Raw genomic sequence first — 15,965 nt, 5'->3', positions numbered from 1 at the left:
TGTATGTGGCATAGGTGATTTATACATCTGCCCAAGACATTGTGTCTCAAAGCAGAGGAGGTTGGTGGAGCTTGCATGTATACAGAATCAACCCCTGGTACATGCATACTAATGATGAAGTGCTCAGAGGAGAGCTTCAACTGTCACTACCTTCACCCTTCTACCTTTAAAGGATGCGTCATCAGGATCATCAGTGTTGATGGAAAAGGGACTTTACTTAAAGTTTTATTTAGATTTGCCCATCCATTTTCTTATCCAGAGTTGTAATAAATCAATGGCTTGTAGCATCAGGTGCAAGCTGTGAGGAAATCCTGGACGAGGCACCAGCACATCGCAGTCTACAACTATGCAACCACCATCACCCGCACAATGCCAACATAAAGACGCCACTTAAACCGACACACGTGTATTTGGTATGTCTAAAGAATGTCATGCATACAAGATGGGAATATGCACAGAAGTTAACTTTTAATTCTATATTTTTTAAAACCATGAAAGATACTGTAAGTCAGCAAAAATTTATCTGAACTAATTTTTCACAATATTTTCTTTGCCCATCATCCTCTTCCTCTTTCTTCAGATTTATTCTTCACTGAAAACCCTTACTCTCTGCTCCCTATCCACCTTTACTGTCATATCTTCTCTTAACATCCACCATCACAGAAGTTTAGTCTTCTTAATTTACACCCTGATAAACAAATCATCTAATAAGCCTCACTCATTTTAATCTATGTAATAAATCCTCACTATCTGACACCATCGGTGACAATATTCTAGTGTCTGATCACTGGAAACATGTAAGGAGCTCTGATGAGGGACCATGCAGTTCAGATCTGACAATAATTCATATATTTAAAAAAAGCCCAAAATATCCCACATCAAAGAGTCACCTTAATGTCTTCTTCAAGATAAGATATAGAATAGATAGTACTTTATTTATGCCAAGCACTTGTGTAGAAGATACATACATGTTCAAGCACCTGTGCGAGTCCCATGTTTGATTCATTACAGTGTACCAAATACCAAATTAAAAGGATGAGCACAAGGACAGAAATAAAATACTTTAAGTACCAAACAACCCAACGGCACTCTAGTAAAATATAAAAGTAATTATGGCTTCCATGTTATGACCCGAACAGCTGTGCCTGCTGCCCTTCTGATGATCTCGCTGGAGTGATCCTGCTTGCTTTCCAGAACAGCGACGTGATTCAGCAGCTCCTGGCGGCCCTCAGGGGCTTCTGCCAGCGTGGTGATGGCTTTGATGGCATTGAGACTGACCTCAGTAACAGGACTGGAAACCAGCTGCAGCAAAGGTGGGATAGCCATTGCTTTCAAGGCTGCATACTTCCCTGTATAAATAAACCAATAAAACAGGCAATGAGAAAACAGTACAGGTTTTGCTGCAGAAATGGCTGCCTCACTGGACTGCTATAGAGAGTTAAAATCATAGAGTTTTCCATCTATTATTTAACAAGTTGCACTTAAACAACAAACCACCCAGACCCAAATTTTACTTTCCATTACTTGAGAAGCAGCAGGACTGTTAAAAAATAAATGCTAAGGGCATCCTTCTAGGTTTCAGTTACAAGAAATAAAAAGGACTCCACCTACCAATCTGCTGAGCAGAACTCTGGACATACCATGAACGCCCCATTATATATTAGAGTACGAAGTACACACCAACACCGATCTGTCTCATTAGATTTTATAAAACAGATAGAATTGCTGTTGATACCAGTGAGCTTTTTTCCAAACTGATCCAACTAAATGATGCTGTTTGTCTTTAGAAATTAAGATCAACCCCATTGTGATGAATTGTCTTCCGGAAAAACTTTAGATGTGTATTCGTCTGATGTTTGGAATGGCTCATCATGAGCCTCAATATCAAGGTTGACATCAGATCTTTAGGTCTGGAACAATTAGCAATAAAATTTTACTGTATTATCAGGCAAGAACTAATCTGGAAGGATTAAACAAAAGCAGTGGTCAAAATAAACATACTAAGGAAACTGAGTGCCAAAAATGAAAAGGATGCCAAGAGCTTTAATGATACAAAACTAACCCAAAGCTGAAATACAGGCACTCATCTTTAAAGATGAACGTTCCTTAAATGACCAGAAATCATGGCAGATTGATCATTGCTGTGCCAAATATGATGTATTATGAGTCTGTGTCATGGTTGGGCTGTGAACATGAAAACTGGACCTTAAACTCTGCTAAGCTCTCTTATAAGGAGCGTATGAAGCTATAAGCAACCATGTGACTAACATACTGTAAGTAAATAAAACACTGGAGCCATCAAAATTTTTATGGTGAGCTTTGACTGAAAGTGAACCATTTCAGAACATTTTCATAGTGTTTGAATTACTTTTCACAAAGTAGGAGACAAACTCTTTAAGGCTGGTGCTGACATCCAACATAGTGTAAAAGATAGATAGCCCGGCCACAGACAGACACGACACCAATGTCCACAACGCACATGTTTATTTACAACTATTTACAATTAAGTTCCACCAACTCACACACGACCACTCAGTCCTTTCCTTCTCTTCAGGCCGCCTCCACTCCTCCCTCGCAAGCTCCATCTTCCTCCTCCCGACTCCGGCTCCTCGAATGGAGTGAGGCGGTCCCTTTAATAATGCCCCGGATGTGCTCCAGGTGCTCTGAGATGGTCTTCCGGCAGCATTTCCTGATGTGCCCTTGCACCCGGAAGCACTCCGGGCGTACACAGTTCCTGGAGCGGCAGCACTTCCTGGTGTGGCGGAAGTGCTGTCCTCCAGGGCTCGGGAACCACCCAGGCGCCACCTGGGTGTGGCCACAGACCCCCACAGGGTTGAGCTTCACGGCTCCATATCTGTGGTCCTTGATGGAAACTAGGGGGGCTGCTCTCTTGCCCCCAGGGGAGATAATGCCCCTCTCCTGGTCTTTCCCTGCTCCAGGCGTCCCAGTGGGGCAAGGTCCCTGGTCGTTTTTCACAACAGCTACATTTTTAGATTCTGTGATTGGCCAGCAGCACAACTGTTTGCAGCAAACCCATGGATGATACATAAATTCTGGGTAAAGTAAGTGAAAACACATCCTATTTTGAACTTTTCAAGATTTTGTGTACTTAACAGAATGTAATCATTGGGTTTCAAATGACAACTACACAGTTTAGTGTTCTTTACAATTGAAATCTTCATTTTGAATCTTTACAAGCCATTTCAGTTTTACTTCAGCATGGATTGCGAAAGGGCAAAAAAGAACTGAGATAGGGATGGCAAAGTGAGTAGTGGACCACACAAGTGTAATCTCTTTGGACAGCACACAATTAAACAGAATTCAAATTATGTCTTACCTTGTGTTGTGATGGTGGCAATCATCAAGGAGCCTGCAGCTTTGGCTGCCACCTCTGGGTGCCTGTCTTTTAGAAGCCGAACCAGGATAGGAATGATGTTCTGCTTACACACCTCATTTTTACCTTCCAGAGGAACACTGAAAATAAAGAAACAACCACAAGATCAAATACTAATAGTATCCTCCCTCCTTAATTGGCTTACTTCGCCCATTTCAATTTTATCTGCAAAGTGGTTTGCCGTATTTCAAAATAAACTATCTCTGAAAATCTTCTGATTTCTTGTCTATTCCTGTAGTGAAAAGTCAAGCAAAATGACACCTTTTATTGGCTAACTAAAAAGATTACAATATGGAAGCTTTTGAGGCAACTCAGGCCCCTTCTTCAGGCACAATGTAATTAGGGGCCCGAGTTGCCTCGAAAGCTTCCATATTGTAATCTTTTTAGTTAGCCAATAAACGTTGTCATTTTGCTTGACTTTTCACTACATTCATAATGGCTAACACGGTACAACACCCTTGTCTATTCCTAGATTCCTTAAAAAGGACAGAAACATATTTCACATTTACCCTGAAATGCAGTTGATGTCTCTGTCTGAATTCTGAACCCACGTTTGATATTGCAGTCGGTATCAGATGAAGGGCAGTGCCAGTTCTGGATGGAACGCCAGTTTAGTGCAAGGCACTCACATGCACACATCCATGCCTGTTTTGCACTGTGAAACCATAAAAGCATTTCAGATAGTTCAGAGTAAACATCTATTTTGAGATCTCTCAAAAAGCAGGTCTATTTTAAGATGTCCTAATGCATTTTAAGATATAAAAATGCATTCAGACTTCAAGGATAAATCAATCTAGAGTGGCACGCAGAACCTTCAGCTATAGGGCACCTGAATCTGGAATGGCCTAATGTTGTGGTGTGAAATTTTGCCTATAAGTTGATAAATATTTTATATGTCTTTATTTGTATGGTTAAGTACTCCCACCCCCTTTAAGGACTGAGTCTCTTTATAATTTTATGACAGGTTTGGGGGAAAGGGCCTCAAACCAGTTTGGCAAGTGATTCTGTGCAGGACTCTCTCAGTCAACCCCCACAGGAAAGCCAGACTGCCTAGCTGGCAAACGTCAGCTCAACAAATGGTTTTGGGGGGTGGCAGGTATGAAGGTATTCTGTGCCCCATTGGTCTGAAGTATGGCTGTTTGGAACTGGCTTGTATCAGAAGCCTTTAAGTACCATGACGCCCTATTGGCTCTAGGGGTTGGAGAGAACATCTATAAATGTGCTTGCTTTACCCCTCCCTAGCTCTCTCTCTCTTACAAACATCTGCTGAAAGAGAATCTCACACACCATGAACTGAAAAGGACAACACAATGAAGAGAGACAGGCATGCGGCCTGTTCTGAAGAAAGCTGACCAAAAATGATGCCTTAACTAGAGACATTTTAAGTAACTAACAAGTCTGTGTGCCGCCTGAAACTACACATCAGCATTTCTCAGGTTGTATGGTTGCTAGTATTCAAATGTACTTTGCTTATTGTTATTACTTATGAATATTATCAATAATACATTATTTAAAGTGTAACTTAACTACTGCTTGTCTTTTACTACACCTAATTGCCTGAGGTTATAAATGTAGAAGGGAAGGTGGGGAGAAGTTATATGGTACAATACCTTAGAAACAGTGGTAAGTCTGTGAGATCTGAGGCATTCTGACAAAGGCTACATATTAATAATACAAAAGGGGAAAGTAGAGCAATATAATACTCTACCAAGTCAAGGCTGAAGACTCATTATGTTAGCATGGTGTACTCCTGCTAGAGCTGCTGCTAAGGCTGCTCCTACTGCTGTCAATTAACTGTAGTAGCTATTTTACTCTTGCCATCACTAATACTTTTCTATTTTTTTCTCATTTCTGCATTTGTGGTGGCACCTGCTGTGCCTTGGAGAAGATACATGGTCAGAAATGACAGACGTAGTGTTAGATGCCTTCTATCCAAACATAATTGTTGTCATTTGCTTATGGAATGATCCTTTTCAGAATGACCTGAGACAGTTGGAATTTAGTCTTAGAACTACTGTATCCAAGCTGTTTGTATGTTCAAGTTTCATACACACTTTTCATTCATATTTGTAACCATTGTATAGTGTGCTTTTGTTGATTTTAACTGACTTTTCAAGATACCTCAACACAATTTCCTGCCTATTAGAGGAAATCATTATCTAAATTCCCTTATCCGATTTGAGAGATACAGGAAGGCAACCCTGGACAAGAGGTCAGTCCATCACAGAGCACAGTCTCGTATGCACAGTAGCATGTCACAGTCTCAAGTCAATCTAACCTGTGAAAACTGGAGGACCTGAAGAATAGCCCAAATAGATACTAGAAGAGCATGCTAACTCCTCACAGAGTGTGACTGAGCCTGGTATTGAACCTAGGACTCTGGAGATATAAGACAGCAGTGTTAACCACTCTTCCTAGTCTACTTTAAAATATCTTAAGATACATTTTGATAGACAGCCACAAAGAGAATGCATGCCTATTGTAAGATGATTTTAAGATAAAATGAAATACATATCTGCGGTGGGGTGGCGCCCTGCCCGGGATTGGTTCCTGCCTTGCGCCCTGTGTTGGCTGGGATTGGCTCCAGCAGACCCCCGTGACCCTGTAGTTAGGATTCAGCGGGTTGGAAAATGGATGGATGGATGAAATACATATCTACAGTGGGCTGGCACCCTGCCCGGGATTGGTTCCTGCCTTGCACCCTGTGTTGACTGTGATTGGCTCCAGCAGACCCCCGTGACCCTGTAGTTAGGATTCAGCGGGTTGGATAATGGATGGATGGATGAAATACATATTTGAGATCTCAATACAAACTGTAGATTTCCTGAAAAACAGTGGAAGGTATTTCAATATACCTTAAAATTAAATTTCAGATATCAGGAAATGTGACAAGCATTTCCAATATCTCAGCCAATTTAACTTGCCCCACTAGGTCAGACATTAACATTACATCACCTCTTCAAGAAAAATGATCATCACATTAGATTGAACCCTAGTATTACAAGTGTGTTCTCAAAGACTGCAGTTCATCTACTAGATCAGACCCTATACTGTCTCCTCTGGGGGCTGAGATTGGTTAATCTCAAATTACAGGGCTTCCTTAAAGACCAAAATTGGCCAGCTGTCAAGGACCATCTTTTATTGCTGGGTCAAGATGTGATTAAGACTAATGTTTTACTCTAATAATTCCCTGTGTTATTCCCCCCATTACATCACCACCCTAGTAGTAGATTCTCACCTTGAGGATTGTGTTTGGCTAGTTGTCAAGTAAAACCTCTTAAAATGTGTCTCTCCTGTTGTTGCCATCCATGTGTCTGAAAGAGAATTTCTCTTTTTAAGCTTTTCTGCTCATGACTCGCTTTGAAGGCCCACTGCTCATTTTGCATTTCAGAGCACACGTCAGGATAACTTTCATGAGATGTGATTTTGTTAGGAAATACTCTGTAGTATTCAAATGAAGCAATCAAGTAGGAGTGAGTTTTGTCTTTGCTTATTGACAACAAAATAAATCCCTCATTTAAAACTTTAAATTGAGCCTCGGGTCCACTTTGACCAGGTGACACAGGATTTTATATGACTTAGTAGACTACTAAAGAAAAACAAATGCATTGCCAAAATATTTCTGACAATCATGATGAATACATTATCTAGTCCATCTGTATGCTGCTCTTCTCCAGTTATGTCTGCATGTCCTTCAAAACTGTGACCTGACTTTCTGTTTCTATAACAACCAGAAGCCGGCCCCCTCACTTGCCAAATGGACTGCCAGGCAACTATATTGTTAAGCAGATTCAGCAATTAGTGACTACAACAATACAAATGAGGCAAATATGGACATATGAGACTTTATTCTCATCTCTAAAGTCACTTAATTTCCTGTGTTTTTTCACCATCACAGTGGCCATACATGACGGGTAAGGAAGGTAAGATTTCTTCCACAGTTTTCTCAGACATGTATTTTAAAGGGAACTTCCAAAGATGCCTGAGAGAAGCACTTTCAGATTGTGAGACCTTATGCCATTTTGATTAAAATGTAATTTTACTGTTCTATAGCTGCCTTATTATTAGACAATTGCAGGCCAAAAAAAAAAAAAAACACTTTAATGGTCACACAACGCATGCACACACACACACACATATATTATATATATAGACGACGGACGGCCGACAGCTCAACCCAGCCGGGATGCCCCTGAAGTGGAAGGATGGGGGAAAGCAGCTTTTTTAGGACACTGCCTCTCCCAAAACACTAGATGGCAGCTCCCCTGGAGTGTAGCGGTGCCCCGGATTCCTGCAGGGCATCCTGGGACTTGGAAGTCCAGTTTCTCAGCCCTGTTGGGTGCCATGGGTGCCACCAGGTGGAGCTATTAAAGGACCTGGGGAGTCATGCTTCCCTTACAGCCCGGAAGTGCTTGGAAGTCATGAGGACGGAGGCCCCACAGTACTTCCAGGCTGATTAAAGACTTGTGATTCTCCATCTGACCTGGAAGTGCTGGCAAGTCGCGTGGGAAGAAGAGCAGGAGCACTTCCGCGTCAAGAACTACATAAAGGACTGGTGAAGATCCAGCAAGCGAGCCAGAGTTGGGAGGAGTGTGACGGAGCTTGCTGGGTGGTGTAGTGGAGAACAATTGTGTTTTTGTTTTGATTTGTTTTTATTGTGGCTGTGGTGCTTTGAAGGTACATTACAAGGAGGCAAAAGAAATTAAAATACTTCTTGGTGATTTTATCCCGTGTCCTGCGTACTGTCTGTTGGGAAAAAGGTAGGCAACAGTGCCATCTAGTGTCCATTTACTCACAATACATACAGTTAGGTCAATAAATATTTGGACAGAAGACAATTTTTTTGGTTCTGTACATTACCACAATGAATCTTAAATGAAAAAACTCAGATGCAGTTGAAGTGCAGACTTTCAGCTTTAATTTAGTGGGGTGAAAAAAACGATTGCATAAAAATGTGAGGCAACTAAAGCATTTTTTAACACTATCTCTTCATTTCAGGGGCTCAAAAGTAATTGGACAAATTAAATAACTGGAAATAAAATCCATCCATCCATCCATTTTCCAACCCGCTGAATCTGAACACAGGGTCACGGGGGTCTGCTGGAGCCAATCCCAGCCAACACAGGGCACAAGGCAGGAACCAATCCCGGCCAGGGTGCCAACCCTGGAAATAAAATGTTCATTTCTAATACTTGGTTGAAAACCCTTTGCTGGCAATGACAGCCTAAAGTCTTGAACTCATGGACATCACCAGATGCTGGGTTTCCTCCTTTTTAATGCTCTGCCAGGCCTTTACTGCAGCGGCTTTCAGTTGCTGTTTGTTTGTGGGCCTTTCTGTCTGAAGTTTAGTCTTCAACAAGTGAAATGCATGCTCAATTGGGTTAAGATCAGGTGACTGACTTGGCCATTCAAGAATTTTCGACTTCTTTGCTTTAATAAACTCCTGGGTTGCTTTGGCTGTATGTTTTGGGTCATTGTCCATCTGTATCATGAAACGCCGCCCAATCAATCTGACTGCATTTGATTTGAGCAGACAGTATGTCTCTGAACACCTCAGAATTCATTTGGCTGCTTCTGTCCTGTGTCACATCATCAATAAACACTAGTGTCCCAGTGCCACTGGCAGCCATGCACACCCAAGCCATCACACTGCCTCCACCGTGTTTTACAGATGATGTGGTATGCTTTGGATAATAAGCTGTTCCACGCCTTCTCCATACTTTTTTATTGACATCATTCTGGTAGAGGTTGATCTTGGTTTCATCTGTCCAAAGAATGTTTTTCCAGAACTGTGCTGGCTTTTTTAGATGTTCTTTAGCAAAGTCCAATCTGGCCTTTCTATTCTTGAGGCTTATGAGTGGCTTGCACCTTGCAGTGCACCCTCTGTATTTACTTTCATGCAGTCTTCTCTTTATGGTAGACTTGGATATCGATACGCCTACCCCCTGGAGAGTATTGTTCACTTGGTTGGCTGTTGTGAAGGGGTTTCTCTTCACCATGGAAATGATTCTGCGATCATCCACCACTGTTGTCTTCTGTGGACATCCAGGTCTTTTTGCATTGCTGAGTTCACCAGTGCTTGGTTTGTTTCTCAGGATGTACCAAACTGTAGATTTTGCCACTCGTAATATTGTAGCAATTTCTTGGATGTGTTTTTTCTGTTTTCGCAGCTTAAGGATGGCTTCTTTCACCTGCATGGAGAGCTCCTTTGACCGCATGTTGTCTGTTCACAGCAAAATCTTCCACATGCAAGCACCACACCTCAAATCAACTCCAGGCCTTTTATCTGCTTAATTGATAATGACATAATGACGGACTTGCCCACACCTGCCCATGAAATAGCCTTTGAGTCAATTGTCCAATTACTTTTGAGCCCCTGAAATGAAGGGATTGTGTTAACAAAATGCTTTAGTTGCCTCACATTTTTATGCAATCGTTTTGTTCACCCCACTGAATTAAAGCTGAAAGTCTGCACTTCAACTGCATCTGAGTTGTTTCATTTAAAATTCATTGTGGTAATGTACAGAACCAAAATTAGAAAAAAGTTGTCTCTGTCCAAATATTTATGGACCTAACTGTATAGTGCTTTTAGTGTGAACAAAAAGGTGGCACTACACATACCTTGCATCTGGAACAAGTTTGAGGTACTTTGAAAGTATATAAAGGCCAAGACTACTAGTGCTACATGTTTTGTTTATTTGGTGAAATATAACGTTTAAAATTTGAAATTGACAAATCGTCATGTGCACCATAATGCATAATATTGTGCTTGACAATATAAAATTACAAACACAGAAATTCCTAGATCAAAGGATATCAACTGCATGTTAATAATAAGCTCTACCTTCTAAAAAAAGTTATGTAATCCCACAAAGCAATTAATACTTAATTTGATTTGAGTTTTAAAGAAAATTCCAAACTTTTTGCATGTTTTCATCAAATGCAGTCTTCTTAATTTGTTCTTTGCTTTGAGTGTCAATGGCTGATTGTGGTCCTTGTAACAGCTATGAATTAACATATCTTGCAGGATTGAGGCATGTGAGTGAAGAGCCAACCAATTGTATGAAAAGAAGTGTGGAGACAGTGCTCGTCAGGAAATAACTGTTGACAGCACCACAACATACAGTAAACAATGGCAGTGTGGTGACATCATCTTGGAAATATTAAGAAGGGATAGTGTTTTAATAAAACCAAAAAAGGACCAACAAGGCCATTAAACAATATGGATGACTGTAGTACATACCGCAATCAGTTAATGCAGAACGTACAGTGACAGATAAAAATATACAAATTTGGACAGCACACAATTGATTATAAAATCATTTAATATTTAGTAGATGCCATGACCAGTTGTCACAGCTGAGGTGCTGGTACACTACACCACTGCATATCGACACAACAAGCTCCACCAAAGGAAACGTACTTAGTCTCGATTTACACTGGCAGAAACAATGAATATCCATCCATTTTCCAACCCGCTGAATCCAAACACAGGGTCACGGGGGTCTGCTGGAGCCAATCCCAGCCAACACAGGGCACAAGGCAGGAATGAATACTGGGCAGGGTGCCAACCCACCGCAGAACAATGAATATATGTATGTTAATGTATGCATTAACCCCTTTCGATTACTCTCTAATGCCATTTCTAGCACACCCATCCATCTGCTACCAAGCTCATTTATTCTAGTTCTGGTTTGGAAAGCATTTCCAGTCAGGTCAGGTCAGGTTGGGGAGCATGCACAGGTTCACCCTTGGGGAATCGCACCTCATGGCCTTAGTGCCGTAACTGATGCTCCCTCACAATGCAGGTAATGTGCCTCATTTGGGACTCCTTGAGCAACCGCTCATGAGACACAAAGTCAAATCAGCGGTACCCAAGTATTCTCGAAAGAGACATAGTACCAAATGAGACCAGTCTTCATTTCAGGTTACTGGATAGCGTCCATGTCTCGCAACCATATAGCAAAACAAGAAGCACCAAGACACTAAAGACTTGGACCTTCGTCCTCTTGCATAGATATTGGAAGCAACACACACTGCTTTCCAGCGACCTCATGACCTCCCATGCTCTCCCAATCCGTCTACTGACTTCATAGGAAGAGTCACCAGAGTCAGGAATTTTACTGCTGAGGTAAGTAAACCTCTTGACAAAGTTGACACTCTCTCCACAGACAGACACACTGCTGATGGCCGTGACCAAGAGGTCATTAAAGGCCTGAATCTTGGTTTTTATAAAGGACACTCGCAAGCCTAGACACCCAGACTCCTCGCTCAATCTCTCAAGCGCCCCGATCAGGGCCTCCATTGCCTCAGTGAAGATCACAGCATCGTCAGCAAAGTCAAAATCAGTGAATCTTTCTTCACCAACAGATGCCCCACAGCCACTGGACCCCACAACCTTGCCCAACACCCAGTCCATGCAAGCACTGAACAGAGTAGGAGCAGAACACACCCCTGATGAAAAAAAAAGTCCAAGCTGGGTAATGGCTATTGCTATTGTGCTTCCACAGGTAAAGGAATGTACACAACAGGGGGTTGCTTTATTATGTTGAGATCAAGTTTTGTACAGGAGGTTTGATTATTCACATTTTAAAAATACGAGCCATTTAACCCAGAGAAATGAAATGAAAAATATTGAGCACATAACAAAATGACTCTGACTGTCACCTTTAGATGAATGAAATGGGTGGACTATTAGTGAGTGTGAAGGTGTGTATGTGAGAAGGACTAGCACCCTTCCCAGTGTTGGTTCCTACCTCATGCCTGATGGTGCTAAGATGGTGGCTCATACAGTGGATTGCTGGATAATAATGCTGAAGAATAATAATAGAATATTACTATAATACAGTTCTTGCAAAACATTCAAAATTCCTAAGCATATTATTGGCATTTTCCTTGCAAACCAAGCTGCACATGAAGAAAAATGTAAAGATAAAATTAGCCAAATGTCAGCAGATATCTCATTGTCCATCCATCCAATAGCGAATGTATGCAGTTATATAAATAACTCAGGTCCTGACCAATACAGTTAATTAAAAGCCTTTGAACTTCACCAGGCACTGACCTCAGTCAGTGAACATGAACATGGGAAAAAGTGGAGTGCTCTTTGGAACCCTGTAAGTTAGAATGTGGTGGAATGTCACTGGAAGGAGTGGAATTGATCTCAGTTGTTGAGCCCATTAAAGTATAGTTTTCAATTCCACTCAGTCATACCCTCTCACACATCCAGCAATGACCCCAGTCACATTGTTACCCAAGTGTCCTTACCAGATCCCCATTAGTGCTTGGGCTGCCTTGCTGCGAATGGCGACAGAGTTGTGCAAGAGCTTCTCCTTCAGAATGCTGATGGCACCACTGGCCAGGGCTTGGGAGACATTCACCCTCAGGCAGAAGTGTAAGGTGTCCAAAATGATCTCCTGAATTTCCACCAGCTCTGATGGCAACTTCAAAACCAGCTGAGGAACAAGGCCAGCATCCACAATCCCAGCTGCTCCTGGAAGAGAAAGTCACATTTGAACTGTGGGGCACTGGGGAAAACTGTCATGATAAAGACCTTTACAGAATATTCTGGAAGATCTCAGATTTTATTACTTACTATTTGTCTGAGACCTTTATCCAAGGTGACTTACAATTTTTGTATTATTTTTTGAGATACAATTAGTTACATTTCTTTTGTTTCTTTTCCAATTGGAGCACAAGCAGGTGAAGTGTCTTGCTCATGGTTATACTGTATCAGTAGCAGTATTTAAACCCACAACCCCAGGGATTGAATTCCAAGGCCTTAATCACTACGGCACACTGACGAACTTTCAGGCTAATAGTAGGATGCTCCTCAAGATACATAAAAATGAAGCTGAAATGAAGACCCCATTTTGTGGATGGTGGAGTATGACACATAATCATCCACTGACTAGCCACACAATATGACATTTTTAGAGTAAATCCCAGAAAATGTACCTGTCTAACAAGTTAAATGACGGCATACACAGAGTCATGATAACATCACACACACTGTTAAATGATGCTCCAAAGTGCTTACTGCAGTAGCGGTTCACACATGATGACGCCATCAGGCTAAGCAACAAAGAAGGAAGTGTACAGTTACACAATCGAGACCACATACACACATAATACGCACCTATCAGGTTAATCTCCACAGAATGCAATGAACTATGCCATAGTTTAAATCTTAAAGTGTATGTATGCCTAGTGACACAGAAAAAATATGTTTTATAATATAATTTTTTATATTAAGTTACATTCTTTTGTTTGTACCTGTGTATACCAATATGATGATAATATTTGATCATGTCATGGAGTCTGTATACACCGTTATTCCACCAGGCTATGTGCAGAGTGTATACTACTGTTTATGCAAACAGTGACATGTTGCATAGTTTGTATGTGTACAACTTAACATCAGGTAAAGCCTTACTGTGCATACTGTACACCAGGATATACACACAATGATACGAGCAGGAAATATTTGATTTTACAATTGCCCAGATTATGTGCATATCCAAAGTTACTCTACCTCATAATGTTTTAAGGTTTGTATCACAGCATACAAGTGCATGCACAGTGACACAATTACATCATGTTTCAGAATGTATCAGTGGAACCTTGGGTCACGAATGTCTCAGACCACGTACAAATCGGGTTACGACCAAAAAGTTCGCCAAACTTTTGCATCTGTTCACGACCACACACTCAGGTGACAAACAAGCCAGTTTCCCGTCCGGTTCGTATGCACCGATGATTTCCACACATGTTCAGTCTCTCCCTGTGCAGCGAGCGAGAGAGAGAGAGAGCGCGAGAAAGCGAGAGAGTGTGAGAGAGAGAGAGCGCGAGCGAGAGAGAGAGAGAGAGAGAGTGCGAGAGAAAGCACAAGCAGAAGAAGTAAACATTACAGAAGAAGTAAGTAAACATTTAGTTTACTATTACACTGTGCATTCTATGGTATAATTAACTATTTTTGTGCTTAAAAATCTTTAAAAACATATATATTTTACATACAGCTCGTACGGTCCAGAACGGATTAATTGTATTTACATACAATCCTATGGGGGAAATTAGTTTGGGTCACGACCAAATCAGGTTGCGACCAGAAGTTTTGGAACGAATTACGGTCGTGACCCGAGGTTCCACTGTATAAATGTACAATTTAATGTCATTTAATAACTCAAGGTGTGCACTACTGTAACACTTTCAGATCATGTTCTTCATCTTCTTTTGGCTGCTCCCATTAGGGGTTGCCACGGCGGATCATCTTCTTCCATATCTTTCTGTCCTCTGCAACTTGTTCTGTCACACCCATCATCTGCATGTCCTCTCTCACCACATTCATAAACCTTCTCTTTGGCCTTCCTCTTTTTCTCTTCGCTGGCAGCTCTATCCTTAGCATCCTACTCCCAATATATCCAGCATCTCTCCTCTGCACATGTCCAAACCAACGCAATCTCGCCTCTCTGCCTTTGTCTCCCAACCGCCCAACTTGATCTGACCCTCTAATGTCCTCATTTCTAATCCTATCCATCCTCGTCACACCCAGTGCAAATCTTAGCATCTTTAACTCTGCCACCTCCAGCTCTGTCTCCTGCTTTCTGGTCAGTGCCACCGTCTCCAGCCCATATAACATAGCAGGTCTCACTACTGTCCTGTAGACCTTCCCTTTCACTCTTGCTGATAACCATACTGCCAATATTCAAAGTTCCTACCCTCAGTTCCACACTCTTTACCTTCCTCCTCTTCTCCTGCCTTTGGACACATCTCCCCCCCTCTTCTTTCTGTTGTGTGTATATTCACATTTGTAATATCAGGTTATTTCCAAGGTGGTACTACACACCAGTGCTATCAGGCCATGTGTCACAGGATGCAATGCACAGTACACTATCAGTTTGTGTTTCGGGAATCAACAAATTTACAGTGAAACTTTCAGATCATATTCTTTTTGAGTGAGTATATTCACTCACGGGGTGGCACGGTGGCACAGTGGCTCAGTGGGTAGCGCTGCTGCCGTGCAGTTAGGAGACCTGGGTTTGCTTCCCGGGTCCTCCCTGTGAGGTTTGCATTTTCTCCCCATGTCTGCGTGGGTTTCCTCCGGGTGCTCCAGTTTCCTGCCACAGTCCAAAGACATGCAGGTTAGGTTCATTGGCGATTCTAAATTGTCCCTAGTGTGTGCTTGGTGTATGTGTGTGTGCCCTGCAGTGGGCTGGCACCCTGCCCGGGGTTTGTTTCCTGCCTTGTGCCCTGTGCTGGCTGGGATTGGCTCCAGCAGACCCCTGTGACCCTGTAGTTAGAATTTAGCGGGTTGGATGGATATTCACTCACACTATTGAGTCACATTCTAGAGAATCCCCACACGTTCAGACTGTTTTCAAAAGTATGGTGAAACAACATATTTCACTGCAGAATGTGTGCGGAATGTAAAGCAAAGGGATATGAGTTATGGTCACAGTATACCTAGTGACACGAAAAGGATATATACCAACATGAGCCCTATGCACATGTAGTGACACAAGCATGTCATGTGTACAGTGCCAGTGACAGGGTGTGTACTACACATGCACAG

The 15,965-nt window shown here is 41.9% G+C and overlaps 1 protein-coding gene across 1 annotated transcript in view; it reads right to left on the bottom strand.

The window, feature by feature from the left end:
• Positions 1–916: 916 nt before the first annotated feature.
• rsph14 (radial spoke head 14 homolog) overlaps positions 917–15,965 on the bottom strand; it is a 140,217-nt gene continuing 125,168 nt past the window's right edge. The window contains exons 4-6 of the mRNA XM_028824537.2: positions 12,662–12,887; positions 3,338–3,474; positions 917–1,349 (exon numbers count right to left, since the gene is read on the bottom strand). Of these exons, the coding sequence (XP_028680370.2) occupies positions 1,111–1,349; positions 3,338–3,474; positions 12,662–12,887 (602 nt within the window). The 3' untranslated portion in view covers positions 917–1,110. The remainder of the gene's footprint in view (positions 1,350–3,337; positions 3,475–12,661; positions 12,888–15,965) is intronic.

This window comes from Erpetoichthys calabaricus, chromosome 18 (genome assembly GCF_900747795.2).
Source record: "Erpetoichthys calabaricus chromosome 18, fErpCal1.3, whole genome shotgun sequence".
Lineage (NCBI taxonomy): Eukaryota > Metazoa > Chordata > Cladistia > Polypteriformes > Polypteridae > Erpetoichthys > Erpetoichthys calabaricus.
This window is presented reverse-complemented; position numbering and strand designations above follow the sequence as displayed.